The 14958-nt window shown below is 43.3% G+C and overlaps 1 protein-coding gene across 2 annotated transcripts in view; it reads right to left on the reverse strand.

The window, feature by feature from the left end:
- Positions 1–14958, reverse strand: part of LOC138481081 (xaa-Pro aminopeptidase 2-like) — a 633999-nt gene that overhangs the window by 144743 nt on the left and 474298 nt on the right. For both annotated transcript variants that reach the window (XM_069612976.1, XM_069612977.1), the window contains one exon: positions 5599–5676. In XM_069612976.1, the coding sequence (XP_069469077.1) occupies positions 5599–5676 (78 nt within the window). The remainder of the gene's footprint in view (positions 1–5598; positions 5677–14958) is intronic.

Genomic DNA, 14958 nt, shown 5'->3' on the forward strand with positions numbered 1-14958 from the left:
TTCCAAGCCTCAAATAAACTAAGGACTCTGTCTGGAGGTCTTGTCAAAAGTAAATGGTCCACCGTCATGTCAGAAACCTATTTCCTTCCCTCACATTCTAAATCAACTAAAGAAACATGTTCTCTGTGGGGGCTGGCCAACAGCATCTGGTGGATTTGCACTATGCGTTTACTGGGGAGGGCTTTTTGGCTGACATGAGTTGTGTACACATGGGTGTGGTACCTACTGCCACCAGTGGTTGGTTATGTACTTCGTGATTCACTGTCACTCCAGGATACTTGCTTTTGACTTTTATTCTGATAATGCCCTACATTAAGGTTCTCCTTCTGCTCTATGGTGGGGCTTTTTGTGGGTAATCCCCTGCCATGTCTCCTGATATACAGTTTAATGGTGTTGGTTTTGTTCATTGTGCTTGTGCATTGCTTTGCATGGTGACCGCAAGTGTATTGGATAACATTTAATTGGGGATAGTGGGAAATGCACCCATGAGCTAATCAAGTACTCACCAGGGTCTTCCTTGCTGCCAGCTCCGATCTCTGCCGATCATACTCCCTCCACGCCTGCCATGTGGGATATGCTGCTCACAGTCTGCTCCCAATGTGTTGGTTGCAGTGTCTCCACTGTACCTCCTCCGGTAGCTGCTGTCTCCCTCAGTTGTTAGCTACTTGGGTGTGGAATCTGGATTGTAGTTAATTCCACCTTTTCCTGAGGTCCTCACAGTCCCGTGGCACTGTCCTCAGGGCCGCCACTATGTCCCGAATCTCGCTCCATATGTCCTTTTACCTCTGGTGGGCGATTTTGTGCCTCATGTAGCTCGTCTGCATGGGCCTCTACTTCTTAGTGGGCACAGTGAGCTCCGCCTCAGTGAATTTTGACTTTCAAAGTTGCTTTTCAGGCATCTTAGCTTTTGATTTGCCCCGTGTCATCTTTTTCTAGGGTTTCAGATTCGGATGGCACTTCCAAAATGGTAATTTTGAGTGGATTGTGTTTTTAAAGATGGACGCTGCTGATCTTCCCATTTGCGGCATGTGATTATCCGCTTTATGTGAGTTCCGCCAGCAAAATGACTATTTGGTTATTCTTGCCAATTGTTGGTGCACGTACATGTCCGCTCATAGTGTGGTGGTAATTCTGCCGGACACCATGGCAGTAATGGTTATCATGTCCGGCAGAATTACTGCCAGATTTACAATCCAACTCGTAATGAGGCACATAGTTCCGTGCACGCTACAGATAGACTTTTTTCAGAGAAAGCTTCTCTGAAAAAGGGAATTTATATATTACCAATGTACTGTAAGCGTTCCGTTTGTTTCTCATTTGTCAGTGATTTCTCAATTTAACAGCAAAATCCCAAGATAGTTTCTATTGGGTCACATTCATGCACAAGAAATAACAAATTGGATGTTACAATATGAACTATAATTGTTTATTGTATGATGGTATTCTTCTAAACACTGATATTAAACACACTGTGCCTCATTCCGAGTAGGGCGGTAAGGGCTACTGGGCACTGTTAAGGAGACCGGTGCTGGTAATCCCTTACCGCCCTACTACGAGGTCCCTTAGCGGGTCCCTCCTTTAACACCTGGTCTAACCAGGCGTTATGGACGGGACCAGTTAAGGGACTTCAGAGCTAATAACGGTACCGTAAATTGCAGTACCGTTATTAGCAACTTCCCCATTCCCATTGAGCACTATGGGGGCTCAAATGGGAATGGGGAATGGAATGTTCAATGGGGACTTACCGGTCCCGCCAGGGTCGGACTACACCGGTAAGTCCCCATTGAACGTGACCGGTGCCGGTACCGTCATTGGAGGCAGTACCAGGCAAATGCCCTTTCCCACAAGTCAGGTAATGGTGTGCTAGTGAGGCTCACTTTTGGTGTAAGTGTGATCCATGATCTCCTTCATAACTAACGTCAGTAAATGAATTCCATAAACTGAAAGCACTTGATGATGAGACGCACTGGAGGATGATGAAAAAGGAATATTTCATGAAACAGCTATGCATTGGCCAATCCCTTTCAAGCTATGTGTGCTTCCTCGGGACAGTGAAATGACCCTAATGTAACACTGGGTAGAAACAAACAAGTTGTTGAAATAACAAAATATATATGAACCAAAATGACCATGCCTATGGAAAAGATGAGTACAAGCTGTTGGATAAAACTAAATCAACTAAGCAATACAAATGCACAGATTTTCCAATACAAACACGATATGTATTAGCAATTATGTTCAATATTTCTGTTTTCCATTGATTGTGAAGTACTTTGCTATCCAATATCATCCGAGAAATTACAACTGTTTTGTAAAACATTTATAGTTGTTAAGATGATCAATGAGATACCCCGATAAAGTGAAAGAGGAAATGTAAACGTGTTAATCATTAGGCCATCATTTGTTGAAGATAAAAAAGTACTGTACATATTACTTGAATGAAAGTCAGATGATGATTGAGCAACAATGCAACCTTGAGATTCACCTGAATGATGAAGAATGTGATGAAATGTCTTTCTGTGTCTCCTCTCTGACATGCTGAGTGTAATGTACATCTAAATGTATACGATTGGATGGGTGTTGCTCATCAATCTGGAGTTTTTTAAGCCTTTTCCAGAAATTCACCCTATCACCAACATCCATTGATAATGAAAAGTTAACATGTGCTCTAAAGATGGTGATTCTTTTCAGTTAATAGAGATTTAGAATCATATATAGATAATTAAGTATAATCTTTGTTTTTGCGTTTTTCTCTGTATTGGCTTCCTGTTCCATTAATATTCTGTTGTTCTCCTTAACACTTGAATTCATTTCCTAAGCATATTTTATAAATTATATTTGGGTCTATATCTGAAGGGACTGAATGGATGATAAGATTTTTGTGTTTCTGTGCAAAATGGGTATGTGCCATCAAACAACAAAAATAGTCAAGAACTTGGGAATCCTGATGAACAACCACGTCACAATGGACCCAAAAAATAACAAATAAACTAAAAATAAAAATCAGTAAAGTATAAAATGCCTTTCTTGAATTCCCCATAAAGGACTATGGCCCATATCCTTGGCTCTCTCAAGGCTGGACTGTGCAAACCTCGTCTACCTATGGCTTCCCAAATATCTCTTGAGACAGCTTCAGAGAGTAAAAAATATAGCTGCAAGACTACTACTGAGACTAGATGAGAGGAAACACACAACACCAACACTCCCAGAACTCCACTGGCTACCATTCAGATACCGAAACGATGTCATGGTAATATGTACAGCCCAATGCATAATGTGCAATCCAGGGAAAGGGGATGAATTTCATTAAAATTAAAATCCATCACTATGAACCAAGGAGGCCACTTAGCCTCCAAAGTGTCCTTATTCCTGGTAACACTGTGCAACAGAAAACAACAAGAAGGGCCCTCTTTTGCCTTTATAATGACTAAACGACGGAACTCACATCCCATAAGAATCTGAATCCTGCAGGAAAGAGGTCTCCTTCAAAAAAGCACCCAAACCATAAATACTTACAAGAAAAGCCAAACACTATAAGCAGGTGGAATCAGAAGAGGAAATCTCAACTGAGTACTCTCAAAAACGATGCTGCAACAAAGAACTCACACAAATGGATGCCATAGCCAAATGTAGAAAACTAACTATAAGATAACATTTCGAAGAGCAAATTACTTACTCATCACACAGCACTAATAGGCCTATGCCACTGAATGCTCAGCCCAAAACAAACAACCATCCTTCCTTCTTTACTAAAAGCACTATTCCAACCAAGCACTTCCCCACCACTTCCTGCTGACCAACAGCAAATTCACGCTCAGTAAACTCACGTTCACTTATTGCCACGCACGGTATTCCATGAGGCCCGCACAGACCTATCATGCCGCATGAAAGTGGAAAAGCTGAACTGTGCAACGTTAAGTTATAGGATGTAGGATAATAGTGTTTAAGTGTGTTATTCTGTACTGCTTCCTCTTGCATTAGGCTGTGTCAAGATCTGCAAGGATCCCTGTGATGCGCCTCATCCCAATACACATGTTAGAACTATCCAATTGCTCATGAAAAGGTCTAGCTCACGCTTTACAGTGATACGCCATGCCATCCTAACTTGCAATTAACTGATTATGTGCTATAGACACAAGCACTGGCCCAAGGGAGGTGTTTAACGTAGAGTCCACAACCTTTGCTGTATGATGACAAATTGGAATACGCACTTCTGTTCTGCTGCAAACCGATACTGCTACACCTGATACTCTAAGTGACATCCTTTAATCTCAGTAAAAGCACCCTTCACCTACCTCTATGAATCCATGTAAAAAGCTACACACAAATTAAGAAATTACTGAACTCCTCAACTCTACCATATGGGCAACTCAAAGACTTTATAAGAAATTAAATTTCTGTGGAGGATGGATCAACGGCTATAGGTACTAGGGATTGTAATAGAAATAATAGTGATTATCGTAAAGGTTAATGGTGCTCAGGAATTTACAACTCAAATAACCTATTCTTGCCATTCCTTCTCTCTTCATGAGGCACTAGTCCCAAAACAACAATGTTTTCAGAGTTGATGGTCAACACACAGGTCTAACTCTAATCGTAACAAGACCTTTAGCCTCTATTGAACCCTGAGCTGATAACACAACTGTTCCAAGGATATGGCCCAAATAAGAGTTCCTAAAACCTAATTTCCAAAAGTCAAACCCTATTCTTAAAGCTAAACAGAAGGTTTCCACGGGAGAGTGTATTGTACTAGTTCATTACAGTGTGGCCCTTCCCACAGGCCTCTCTGCCTTCACTTCACTCTCCAGGGCTCTCTTAGGTTTTTGCTGGCCCAACCTGAACCCTGGGTTTCTCAGGATTCATAGAAGGACCCTCTCGGACCTTCGCTTTCTCAGGATTTACAGAAAGTCTTTATTGGAACTTGGTTTTCTCAGCTTTCATAACAGATCACTCATTGACCGTGGGCTCCTCTAAATTCCCAACAGGTGCCTGATAGCCCTTGACTTTCTCAGGATTTATAACAGTAGTAATGGGCATTTGCCCCGCCCTCATTTGGGTTGCAGATGGAAAGTCTGAGACTTTGAACGCCCAACCCCCCTCCAGGAAACTGTGCTGTACTCAATACCAGACCAGGGGGATAGTGGACGTGCAGGCTACCGCCTCAACCGACTCCCTAGCAGCCCACTACCCGGATAGGCCCGAAAAGCCATTTCCTGCAACTCACTACAACAACCAACGCTTGCCACCTCACATATCCAACCGTTATGCAGGAGATGGGCACAAGCTTTCTTATAACCAACACACAGCCAAATCTCTATGCACACCACACACAAAGCACACATACACCAGCATGCTGGCACTAATACAACATCTGCTTACCTTGCAAAGATAACATTAAAGAAACCTCTGCCCCCTCTGCACTTGCTAACCCTCTATTACCTAATCTTTTTATTTCTAGGACCCAAGCCGCCAAGAGGCCATGCCAATGGTAAATGCAGCAATACACAAAAAGAGAGAGTTACACAAAATATTACTACATGTTAACAGTACACCAGTGAATATTTCAGAAACTTAAATAAGACATGTCCAATACTCTACCTGTAATGGGCGAGTGCTGCATTCAAACCACTAGCAGAAATTGTCTCAAAGCTGGGTCCATCACTATTCTTCTGTTTCCTGGGGCAATAAAAGTGAAAATGAAAAGACATGTTTACATTCCAAATACCACCAAGTGCCTTAGCATTTTGTTTCTGTAGAAGGGCCCTATTCATTATGTCCCTTATAAGTTTATCATTATGCTGCATTAATTATGTCGATGTATGCCATACTCACACGGCATAATAGGAGTAACTTTCCCTATAACATCAGCCACAGAATAGCACATCCCAAAACCATTTGATGGTAATTTTATATCTGTACTTTTATTGTTTTTTTATTGCGCTTAACGCCTAAGTCCCGAACAAAAGAAGCAATGTGGAACAAATTATAAGAGCATCAATTGAAGACAAGGAGCAGACAGATAGGGCAAGAACATTCCAGTGCTTAGGGGCTAGCAAAGAGAAAGAGAGAAAATGGAAGGAAGGGTGTACATGGAGGCCTGGGGACAGAGAGAAGCAAAAGAGACTGAGACCGGAGAGTGCAAGGAGAGAAGTAGAACAAGATAAGGGATGAAACGTAAGGGGGGGGCGGGGGGGCCAAGGCCGCGGAGACATTAAAAGACATTGCAGAGAAAATTGAAAAGAAGATGAGATTCAAAAGATAACCAACGTAAAGAGTGCTGAGCCGAAGAAATATATTCCCAAGGAGAAAGTCCGCTATAGAATCAAACTGAAAAGTGATAGATAGATCAAAGGGGTGCAAGCTGACAAAGGGGGAGACCGATAAGAAGACTAGAACAATAAAATAGATTTGAGAAAACTAAAGAGGCAATAAGTACCTAAGTGGCATCAAAAGTAAGAACAGCCCTTACGAATATTACAAATTTGGAAGCAACAAGACTGATTGACAGACGAGATATAGAAATTGAAAGAGAGGGAGGAATCGAAGATTACAACCAATTGCGAGTGGAGGGAGGAATACAGAGAGGAAAAGATATAGAAGAAGGATGGCACGAGGAGGGATCATAGAGGCAGGGAAGAAAATAAACCTTGTCTTAAAAGGACAGAGGTGCAAATAGTTGTCAGGCATCCAGGATTGGATAGAAAGCAGACCAGCCGAAAGAGAGGCATGGATAGAATCAGTGAAAGAAGAAAAAGAAAGAACAAATTGGGAGTCATCAGTGTAAAGATGATAGGAAATGCCGAAAGGCGAGATCATTGAGGCAAGATGAGTGGTCTATAGATAGAGAGAAAGAACAATAGAGGGTCAAAAACAGAGCCTTTAGGCACCCCGTGAGATGCGCGTTATACCGCCCTGGACTACAGAGTTGGGACAAAGAGAGGGGTAGTCAATTTTGTTGTTTGTTATGTATCAGATTTCTCTCCCATGTTACAAGATTGACCCCCTGTGAAGAAAAAATAGGGAGTACCCGTTTCTCTTGAGCCAGAGCAGGGTAAGACAGAAGAAAAGGTAATAGAGGAACGAAGAAGAGACATTTTTGAGGAAACTCAGTAGCAGAGAGAGGAGAAAGAGTAGCTGGGTCAGAAGAGGGAGGGCGAAGGATACGATTTAAGTTCAGGAAAAAGTGATGGGGGTTGGAAGAAAAATAATCGTAGAGAGTATTAAAGTATAGCTGTTTTGCAGAAAGAAGCAGAGAATCATAGAAAGAATCAAAGTCAGAGGTAGCCCTGGATTTACGCAAGCGCTGTTCAGTCCTGTGTAAATTACGACAGACTGTGCAGAGAGAGGGGGGGTCATCCAGGACTGATATAGTCTGTGGGAGGGAGAGAAGGCACAAGCAGGATAGAGGAGATCACGGATACCTGCAATACTAGAAGTATGAAGAAACAAGGCAGTGTCAGTAGGGAGAGAAGCAAACTAATCAACTCAGGGTAAAAGAGAGGTAAGAGCAGAAGAGAAGGAGAAAACATGAAACTGGTGAAGATCATGTTGGAAAGAAGTGGATGATGGGTGGGAAGGGTGAGAAGAGGAGAGTAAAGCAGAAAAGGAAAGAAGAAAGTAATCATAGAGGTAGAAAAGTGGAGCCAAGACTGAAGTGGAAATAGGGAATATAGAGAAAATAAGCTTCAGTGAGGAACCAGAGATATGAGAAGGGAGAGTGTGAATTTGCAGAAGGCAATACGAGTTAAGAATACATCAGAAAGGGGCTGCAGAATTAGATGAAGAAAGGTGCAAGTTAAAGTCACCCAATAGAAGTAAAGGAAAGTCAGAAAAAACAAGGGAACCAGGAAGGGAGTCAAGGTCAATGCAAAAGGAAGAAACAAGCTGTGCAGGGCGATAGATGACCATGAAAGCAAGGAATAGTTCATCAGATAGTAGCAGGGATCCATTCAGGGAGAATCAGGGCCACTCTGTCCCTGGACTGGTTAGGCCTGTGCTTAGAGACTTTGTAGCCTTCTGGGAGGAGAGTGTCAAAACTTGTGACAGAGCTGGCCATGAACCACGTCTTGGTGGGAACGAGAATGTCAAGGTTATGGTCTTCAAGGAGGTGGCAGATGTCAGAGGAGTGTTTGACGGCAGAGCGCAAGTTGAAGGTAGCTAAGTAGAGCAGGTAGCCACATTTTAAGGATTTCCAAGGAGGGGTAAACTCGTCCGAGGTTGCAGATGGGCAAGAGGGGTGGCAGAAGGAGGAGTGGAAGGAGAAGGGAGGAAGTTGATGAGATATGGAAGACACCTATCAAGAAGGAGGGGGTTGGGCTGCTAAGAGGCCTGGACCATGACAGCGCCATTTCGGTAGACATTCACGATGGGCCTAGAGGAGAGGAAGGATGCCAAGAGTACTTCCCGACGGGTGCCACCATTAATGGGTGAGGAAGAGAAAGGGGAGAGCACTGAGACCATATGGGGAATTGAAAGGTCTGGGGAGGGAATGACAAAGAGGATGTCGGTGACAGTCTGCCCGGAGGAAGCGTTGACATAGGTGTCAGCGATGGGCAGGCCTTGATTGGAGACCAGGAGATCCTTCTTGAACTTTTTTCTTCCAGACTTCGACAGAGGGATAGGATGGGTGATAGAATAGCAGCTAGAGAAGATAGGGGAGATTCAAAGCACCATGAAGGGATAGCACAAAGAGAAGGAGGTGGGAGAGAGGAAGAGAGGGAGAAACTGCAGTTTACAATACCAAACTGAATTCCAGAACAAGTGTCCAAGGTCTGGCCATCTCCCACCTGGACACTGGCAACATCCTAATCGCAGGACTCCCAGATGTCATATTGGCCCCTCATACTGCAGAACGTCTCAATACAGAACTAAGAAAATGTGACCACGTCACACCATCACCAAGAATGCCTGCATCAACCACAAAGCAGTCACAACCAAAACAGCAGTCAACTTGATTGGGAAATTTGCCATCGCCAGAGGCCAGTGCACCACCAAAAGCTGACACATCGCCAGGTTACAAACAAAGAACTGCAAGAGGGGAAAAACAAGAAATAGGCCTTTTCCTACTATACACCCTGTCTCTGGAACCGGTTACCAATACAGGATAAGACTGCCCCTTCCATCTTACACTTAGGGAAAGCCCTGAAGACCCTACTTTTCAAATACCATCTTGGCAATCACTGATCGCCCCACTCAATCCTTTCTTCTCCTCTGGAGTACTCCCCAACCCCACCCCCCCCCACATATACCAGATCCCCTGCTATCCTTGCATCTTTCATATAACAGTACACACCATTTGTACAGCTCTCTATGTGTTCCCCGCTAGGTGTTCCCTTTATATATCTTATAGATACGACATACATCCATACATATATACATAAATTCATGATAGCCAGTTGGACATTATATAAATAAGTCATGCTTTTATTTTTCAAAAAGACCTCATTTTATTTCTTAGAAAAAATCAGTAGCTTGGTGCTACCCTGATCCAGTGTTTCATTTGCATCCAGTTGCTTCCCAATGAAACAAACATATTGAATGGTTTCCAGATATATGATTTTAAATACCTAGACACAGCTCTCCATATGTATGGGAAGCTGTGGTGATAGTAACAGCCCTGAAACCCTAACCACCAATCAAAGGTTTACAGTCATTTAAACATTCTGGCAGCCACACAATCCATGAAGGTCGCCAACATCCAATAGTGAATCCACTTGCACTTCTGATTTTTCATACAATCCTTCTCACATATACACACTCATGTAGAAATGACATCTCCTGTTCTAATGTTGCATGTTACTAAATGCTGTCTGAAACAAACACTTTTTTAAAAAGTATCCAAATATTTTATTTTTGGGCTGTTACAAAAAAGACTTGTAGTCTGCCCGTTGATTACCTTTGAATGGCACGTGGAATGTCTTCCACTAATACTCAGAAGAAGATTAGGTTTATATTGGAAGATGATACACTGAGAGCCAAATACGCTCAAGAATTTAGTGGCAGTGGACTATGAAACAAAGGGTTGTTACACAAGTTCTCATACTAGTGGTACATAATGGAGTAAAGAAAACTTTAGTAACTGGGATAGGGTGTCTCCCGTGACATGGATTCATCTGGTAACATTTCCCCCTCTTGCATCACTCGAAAGTCAAACCATAATCTAACAAAGATCTATTCAGAAAGTTTAACTTGGGTGTTGAAGTAAGGCACCATTTGCCATTCTTTCTTCCTTGAGAATGACGCCAGATTTGTATTTGTCAAGTTGACCCATGGGGAATTGTACAGCCCTCTTCACAGCCTGATAATGAATGAATAAATTCATATTATTTTGAAGGTTAAAACCATCATAAAAGGCACTATACAACTTCATACACATTACAGGGCCTGAAGTAGCAGCCCTGTAGTTATGGTTAAGTTGCTCAACCCATAGGAAGAACACTTTTTGGGTGGCTTATGACTTTGCCCCTCATGGATGAATTTACCAAACGTTGCAGAAAAGGTATATGGCCCCGTCAGATCGTGTCTGCAAAGTTTGGTGAGGTTTCGTTAAGGGGGGGACAAAGTTATAAGGGGGGTCCCCACATTTCTGTTATTTCCATAGACGCAAGGGAAAATAAACAGCCGACTCCTAAAGCTGTTGACTGTTCCATTAACAACACACGCCACCAGATAGAGATTACATCTCAAGGTGCGCTTAACAATTGTGAACTCTGGGCAAAAATCGCCACGAGGAAATACTTGGCAGACGATTATTAAGATCTGTAATAAATACAGTCAGCGTGACGGGCTCACTGAACAAAGCCCTCTTTGATACAACTTTACACACAGCAAAGTAATTAAAGCGTCCGGGGTGTATATGATTGTGAACTGAGAGCAGCCTGAAGCACCCTAACCCCCATCAATGTTTTATTGTGTGCTGAAGAGGGACTAAAAGAAGCACAGAAAAGTGGAACAGAACTATCTATAAACGTGTCCTCTTTTAGCCAGAAACACAACAGTGTGTTGACACTTAAGAGAGAGAGCCATTTTCAAAATTAAGACTTAATGTTTCTCTCACGTGTGCTACTAGCACCACATCAATCGATATTGTTCTCAAGTAACATAAAACAGATGACATCAATAATTGTCTTGAAAGTGGCTTTTGTATGTGTACTTTGGACAATCCACCCAATCTGTGATTTTTACATTTGAGTGTTTTAAACTATGTTTTTTAATAAAATGTGCTAAAATTGTTTACTGACCCTGTGGTTGTAGCAATGTCTAACAACCATAGATGCACCTGACTCTGAGTACCCACGCCCAAGGTGTGTAAAAGTGGGGTAGCTTTATGTGGAATCTGTTGGTGTTTTAAAGTTCTGGTCCTCATCCACAAGACCCCCATTAACAAAAAAGAGGACTCCCCCGTCTAATAATATTGTTACTTCTCTCACCAGTGTGGCATGAGCTGCAAGCTTGTTCACTGATTCCTCTTTTATTGCCGCTGTGGGTGTTATCTGCAGCTTGCTTAACGCTGATTCTTGGTGCTTCAGCGCTATGGTGGTTCTTGCCAACACCAGTATTTCCGCCAGAGTGTGTCTTCTGCAATAGTTTCTTCTTGAATGTCACAGAGAGGCATCCGGCAGTGAGCGGCTTGCCTCCTCGTTGGAGTAGCAGTGAAAATCACAGTTTCTGACCTTGGACCTCACTCTTGTTATACATGTGTCCATCGTTTCACCTTCCATCTGTATCGCTGTGTGGAAGATGTGACGCTCGTAATCAACATTTTTATGGATGGCAAAATGTTCATTAAGAATGCACTTGATAGGTGTAGTCTACATATTCAGGTAGTTCGAAAATAATGTCTATCACTTCAGGGCCAGCTGTGAGCGTGAGGAGCCCTTTTATTTGCTTGTCATCTTGGGGAACTAGGTTGCCTAGGTATACATCGAACTCCCTGATCCATCTAGACCATCTGGGCCCTAGATTTGACCAGTCATATCAAAAGGGAGCAGCGTGGGTATAGGGAACAAGCGCCCACCTGTTATGCTAGTTGCTGTGCCAGCCCGCCTGGCACTGGGCCTGGGGTTGCCTGTGCTTGATCTCGACCCTCCATCCTGTTGCTCAATCAATTGCACTTTTATGGGTTTCTCAGAATGCTACTGTGCTGTCTTGGGTTATTTCCTCCCATCACATCAGACATTTAATGTCCCTTCTGTAATCCCCTCGGCTCTTTATGCATACACACAATATCTAGAATCACAGATAATCCACAAAAAGAATATGCACAGATCCAGTGCAATTATATCCCTCCACAGAGGTGCCGCACTGCCTTTCTTGCCTTGATTATTCTTTGTTCATGAACATATTCTTTTCGCAATACTTCAGCCATCTGCTCCTTGTTCTGGGCGCACCTTCTGGATGCTACGAGTGCCATGGCCTACTGGAGCTGCTTCTGGTGTCCCCTTCCTAGCCTGCCCTTGGCACTGCGCTGCTGCGGTACCTGCAATGGCGATGCCCATGTGATCTCAGTGGTCTGCCGAGGTAGTCACCATGTGGGGGCGTGAGCATACGCCGCCTCTCTCCCTTGATGTTGAGAGCCGCTCACTCTCCTCTGTCGCTTCCCGGTACATGGCCCCACTCAGCCACGCTGCAGCCTCTGCTCGCTTCCCCACGCCAGAGGATCACTGTAAAAGGGTGCCAAACAGCAGGCGTAGACGTTCACCTGTGCATAACCTTGTGTCCCCCATGCAGGGGTGACACACATTGGGCATGATGCTAAGCTGTGGGAAGGGTATGGTTCCCACCCTCATCGCCAATGTAGCATCAGCCATCTGGCCTCCCATACAAATATTGACTCTGAACACAAGGATGACTGCACACACAGGGTGGCAGCACTAAACTAACCTTGTTTGCACCTCTCTCCTCACCACGTTACCTCTGGTTACATGAGCACTCATGTCTCCTGTGTTGCGTGAGCTGAGACAAAACAACAATCTGTCAAAATTCACTTTTGTTCACATTTTTGCAGTAGCTTTCATCCGTTGACATATCTTTTTTTTTAAAGACCATTGGCTTTTTTAAATGTGCCTTTGTGAAGCTGTCTCATCTTGGCCAAGCCAGCTTCATTTCTGCATGGTTCCGTAATGATTTCCAAAGGCCTAGTTTTCATTTTCCTGAAATCCTGGTTGGTAGGATAATTAGTGTTGCTTTGGGTGGGCCTGATGACAGAAGTTAGGAGCAGCCAAGTAGTTTCTATTATATGAAATGATTGCAATTGCACCAAATCAGTCTCAGAGCAACTGGGGCATATTTATATGGAGCTGAGACATGCACTAATTAGTTTGTTGGAGCGTTTTTCCCTATCTGTATTTTCCCATTTTATAGGTTTCCTCTGGGTAGAATTAGATTTTCCAGGATGAATCTGGGATTCTAATATGTGTTTATAGTCATAGAAAACTGACAGTATAAGAGGGTCATGGTCACTCTCAGGACTTTTCCCAATCCTTAAATCATATAGAAAGTGCCAATCGAATGCAGGTACTGTAAAGAAATGTATTTACGGTGTTTGGGGTTTAGTTATGGTTGCAGCTGACTTATAATGGCGACCTGATTAGTGTTCCTTGTCAGACATGTGTCGCGCTTGTGTGCTTTAGGCTTGGGAAGGACCAACCCCCTCCTTCCCTTGGTATAAATAGAGTTTGTTGTTTAAAGCACACTTTGACTGCGCCACTCAAAATGCAGTTTACACAGAATGTATTGTCCACTCTTGTTGCGAATGATATTCAAGCAAATTTATTTATTAATTTGCTCTCCTTGCCCCTCGAATAATGTTGACACGTGTTTCAGCCTCCCAAGGGCCTTTATCAAAACAAACACTCTTTTAAGGGCCTATCCGTGCATATATCAATAAATCCGGAAATCTATTATGTAGAAGTCATGGGTTAATCCCTTCTATCTCGGCGTGCTTAACAGTATTACTCGCGCCGGCCCCGAACTGTTGTAAAGAAATGTATGTGTACTGACCAAGGATGTCCAATAGCAACCTCCCATTAACTGTGCAAAGTCCGCTTTTCATCAGTTTCTTAAGAAAAAATGTGCCCGCTTTGGATGTAGACCATCCATCATATTTGACGGTGGTATACCACGTGTAAGGTCTACTTCCTGTGACACGCCCAGTCACCAAGCCTTATATTGAAGAATGTGAATCCAATGAAAGTTTGCAAGTTCAATCAAGGTTAGTTCCCAAGTCTCCTGAATAATAGTACCTCAAAAGAGGATATGAAGGCAAGAAACTCAGGATCCTTAACCTTTCTTTTTAATCCCGCTATATTCCACAAGAGTATTCTTAGGTGCTGTTGTGAGGGTCTAACCACTACCAGACCCCCTTCTGCTGGATGGAAACATTCACACCTTTATAAACCAGATCCCTTGACTGTGAGGACAGTTCCAGTCTCTATGGACCATTCAAAGCTCTCTCTAGAACCAGGGCATTCTTGCCCATTAGCTCCACTTAGCCCAGAGGAGCAACATAACCTGAATTTGCAGTAAACGGCATCCGCCAGATTACATGCAATCAGACAATATAAGTAATAGTAGTAACATCTGATTTCTGCTCCCAATAATGCCCAGTTGCTGTTGAAGTATTTTATCGAGTCTCCTTCTGTAGGCATTCTTGTTGCCTTGAAAGCATCCTTTGAAAGTGCAGATGAGATTCTGCCTTCTCCAGCTTTCCATCTGATTGAATTGCGTACTTGTGCTGGAGTCCTGCGACCCTTTACTAGGGCTAGCAGATGGTGACTTAATGGAGCACGGGTTGGTTGCAAAATACAAGTAGGATCCTGGGCCTCCGCCAAAGTCTAGGAAGTCCACGGATTTGCCAGGGCATGCAGGCTAGGGCGTGGCGCTCCAGATGATTTAACCTGGCCATTACATTCCCCTTCACTCACCTAAACAACCTGTGGCTGTTCCTTTTCTGTCTGC

Source organism: Ambystoma mexicanum, chromosome 5p, assembly GCF_040938575.1.
Source record: "Ambystoma mexicanum isolate Mex_15411 chromosome 5p, UKY_AmexF1_1, whole genome shotgun sequence".
NCBI classification, from domain to species: Eukaryota; Metazoa; Chordata; class Amphibia; order Caudata; family Ambystomatidae; genus Ambystoma; species Ambystoma mexicanum.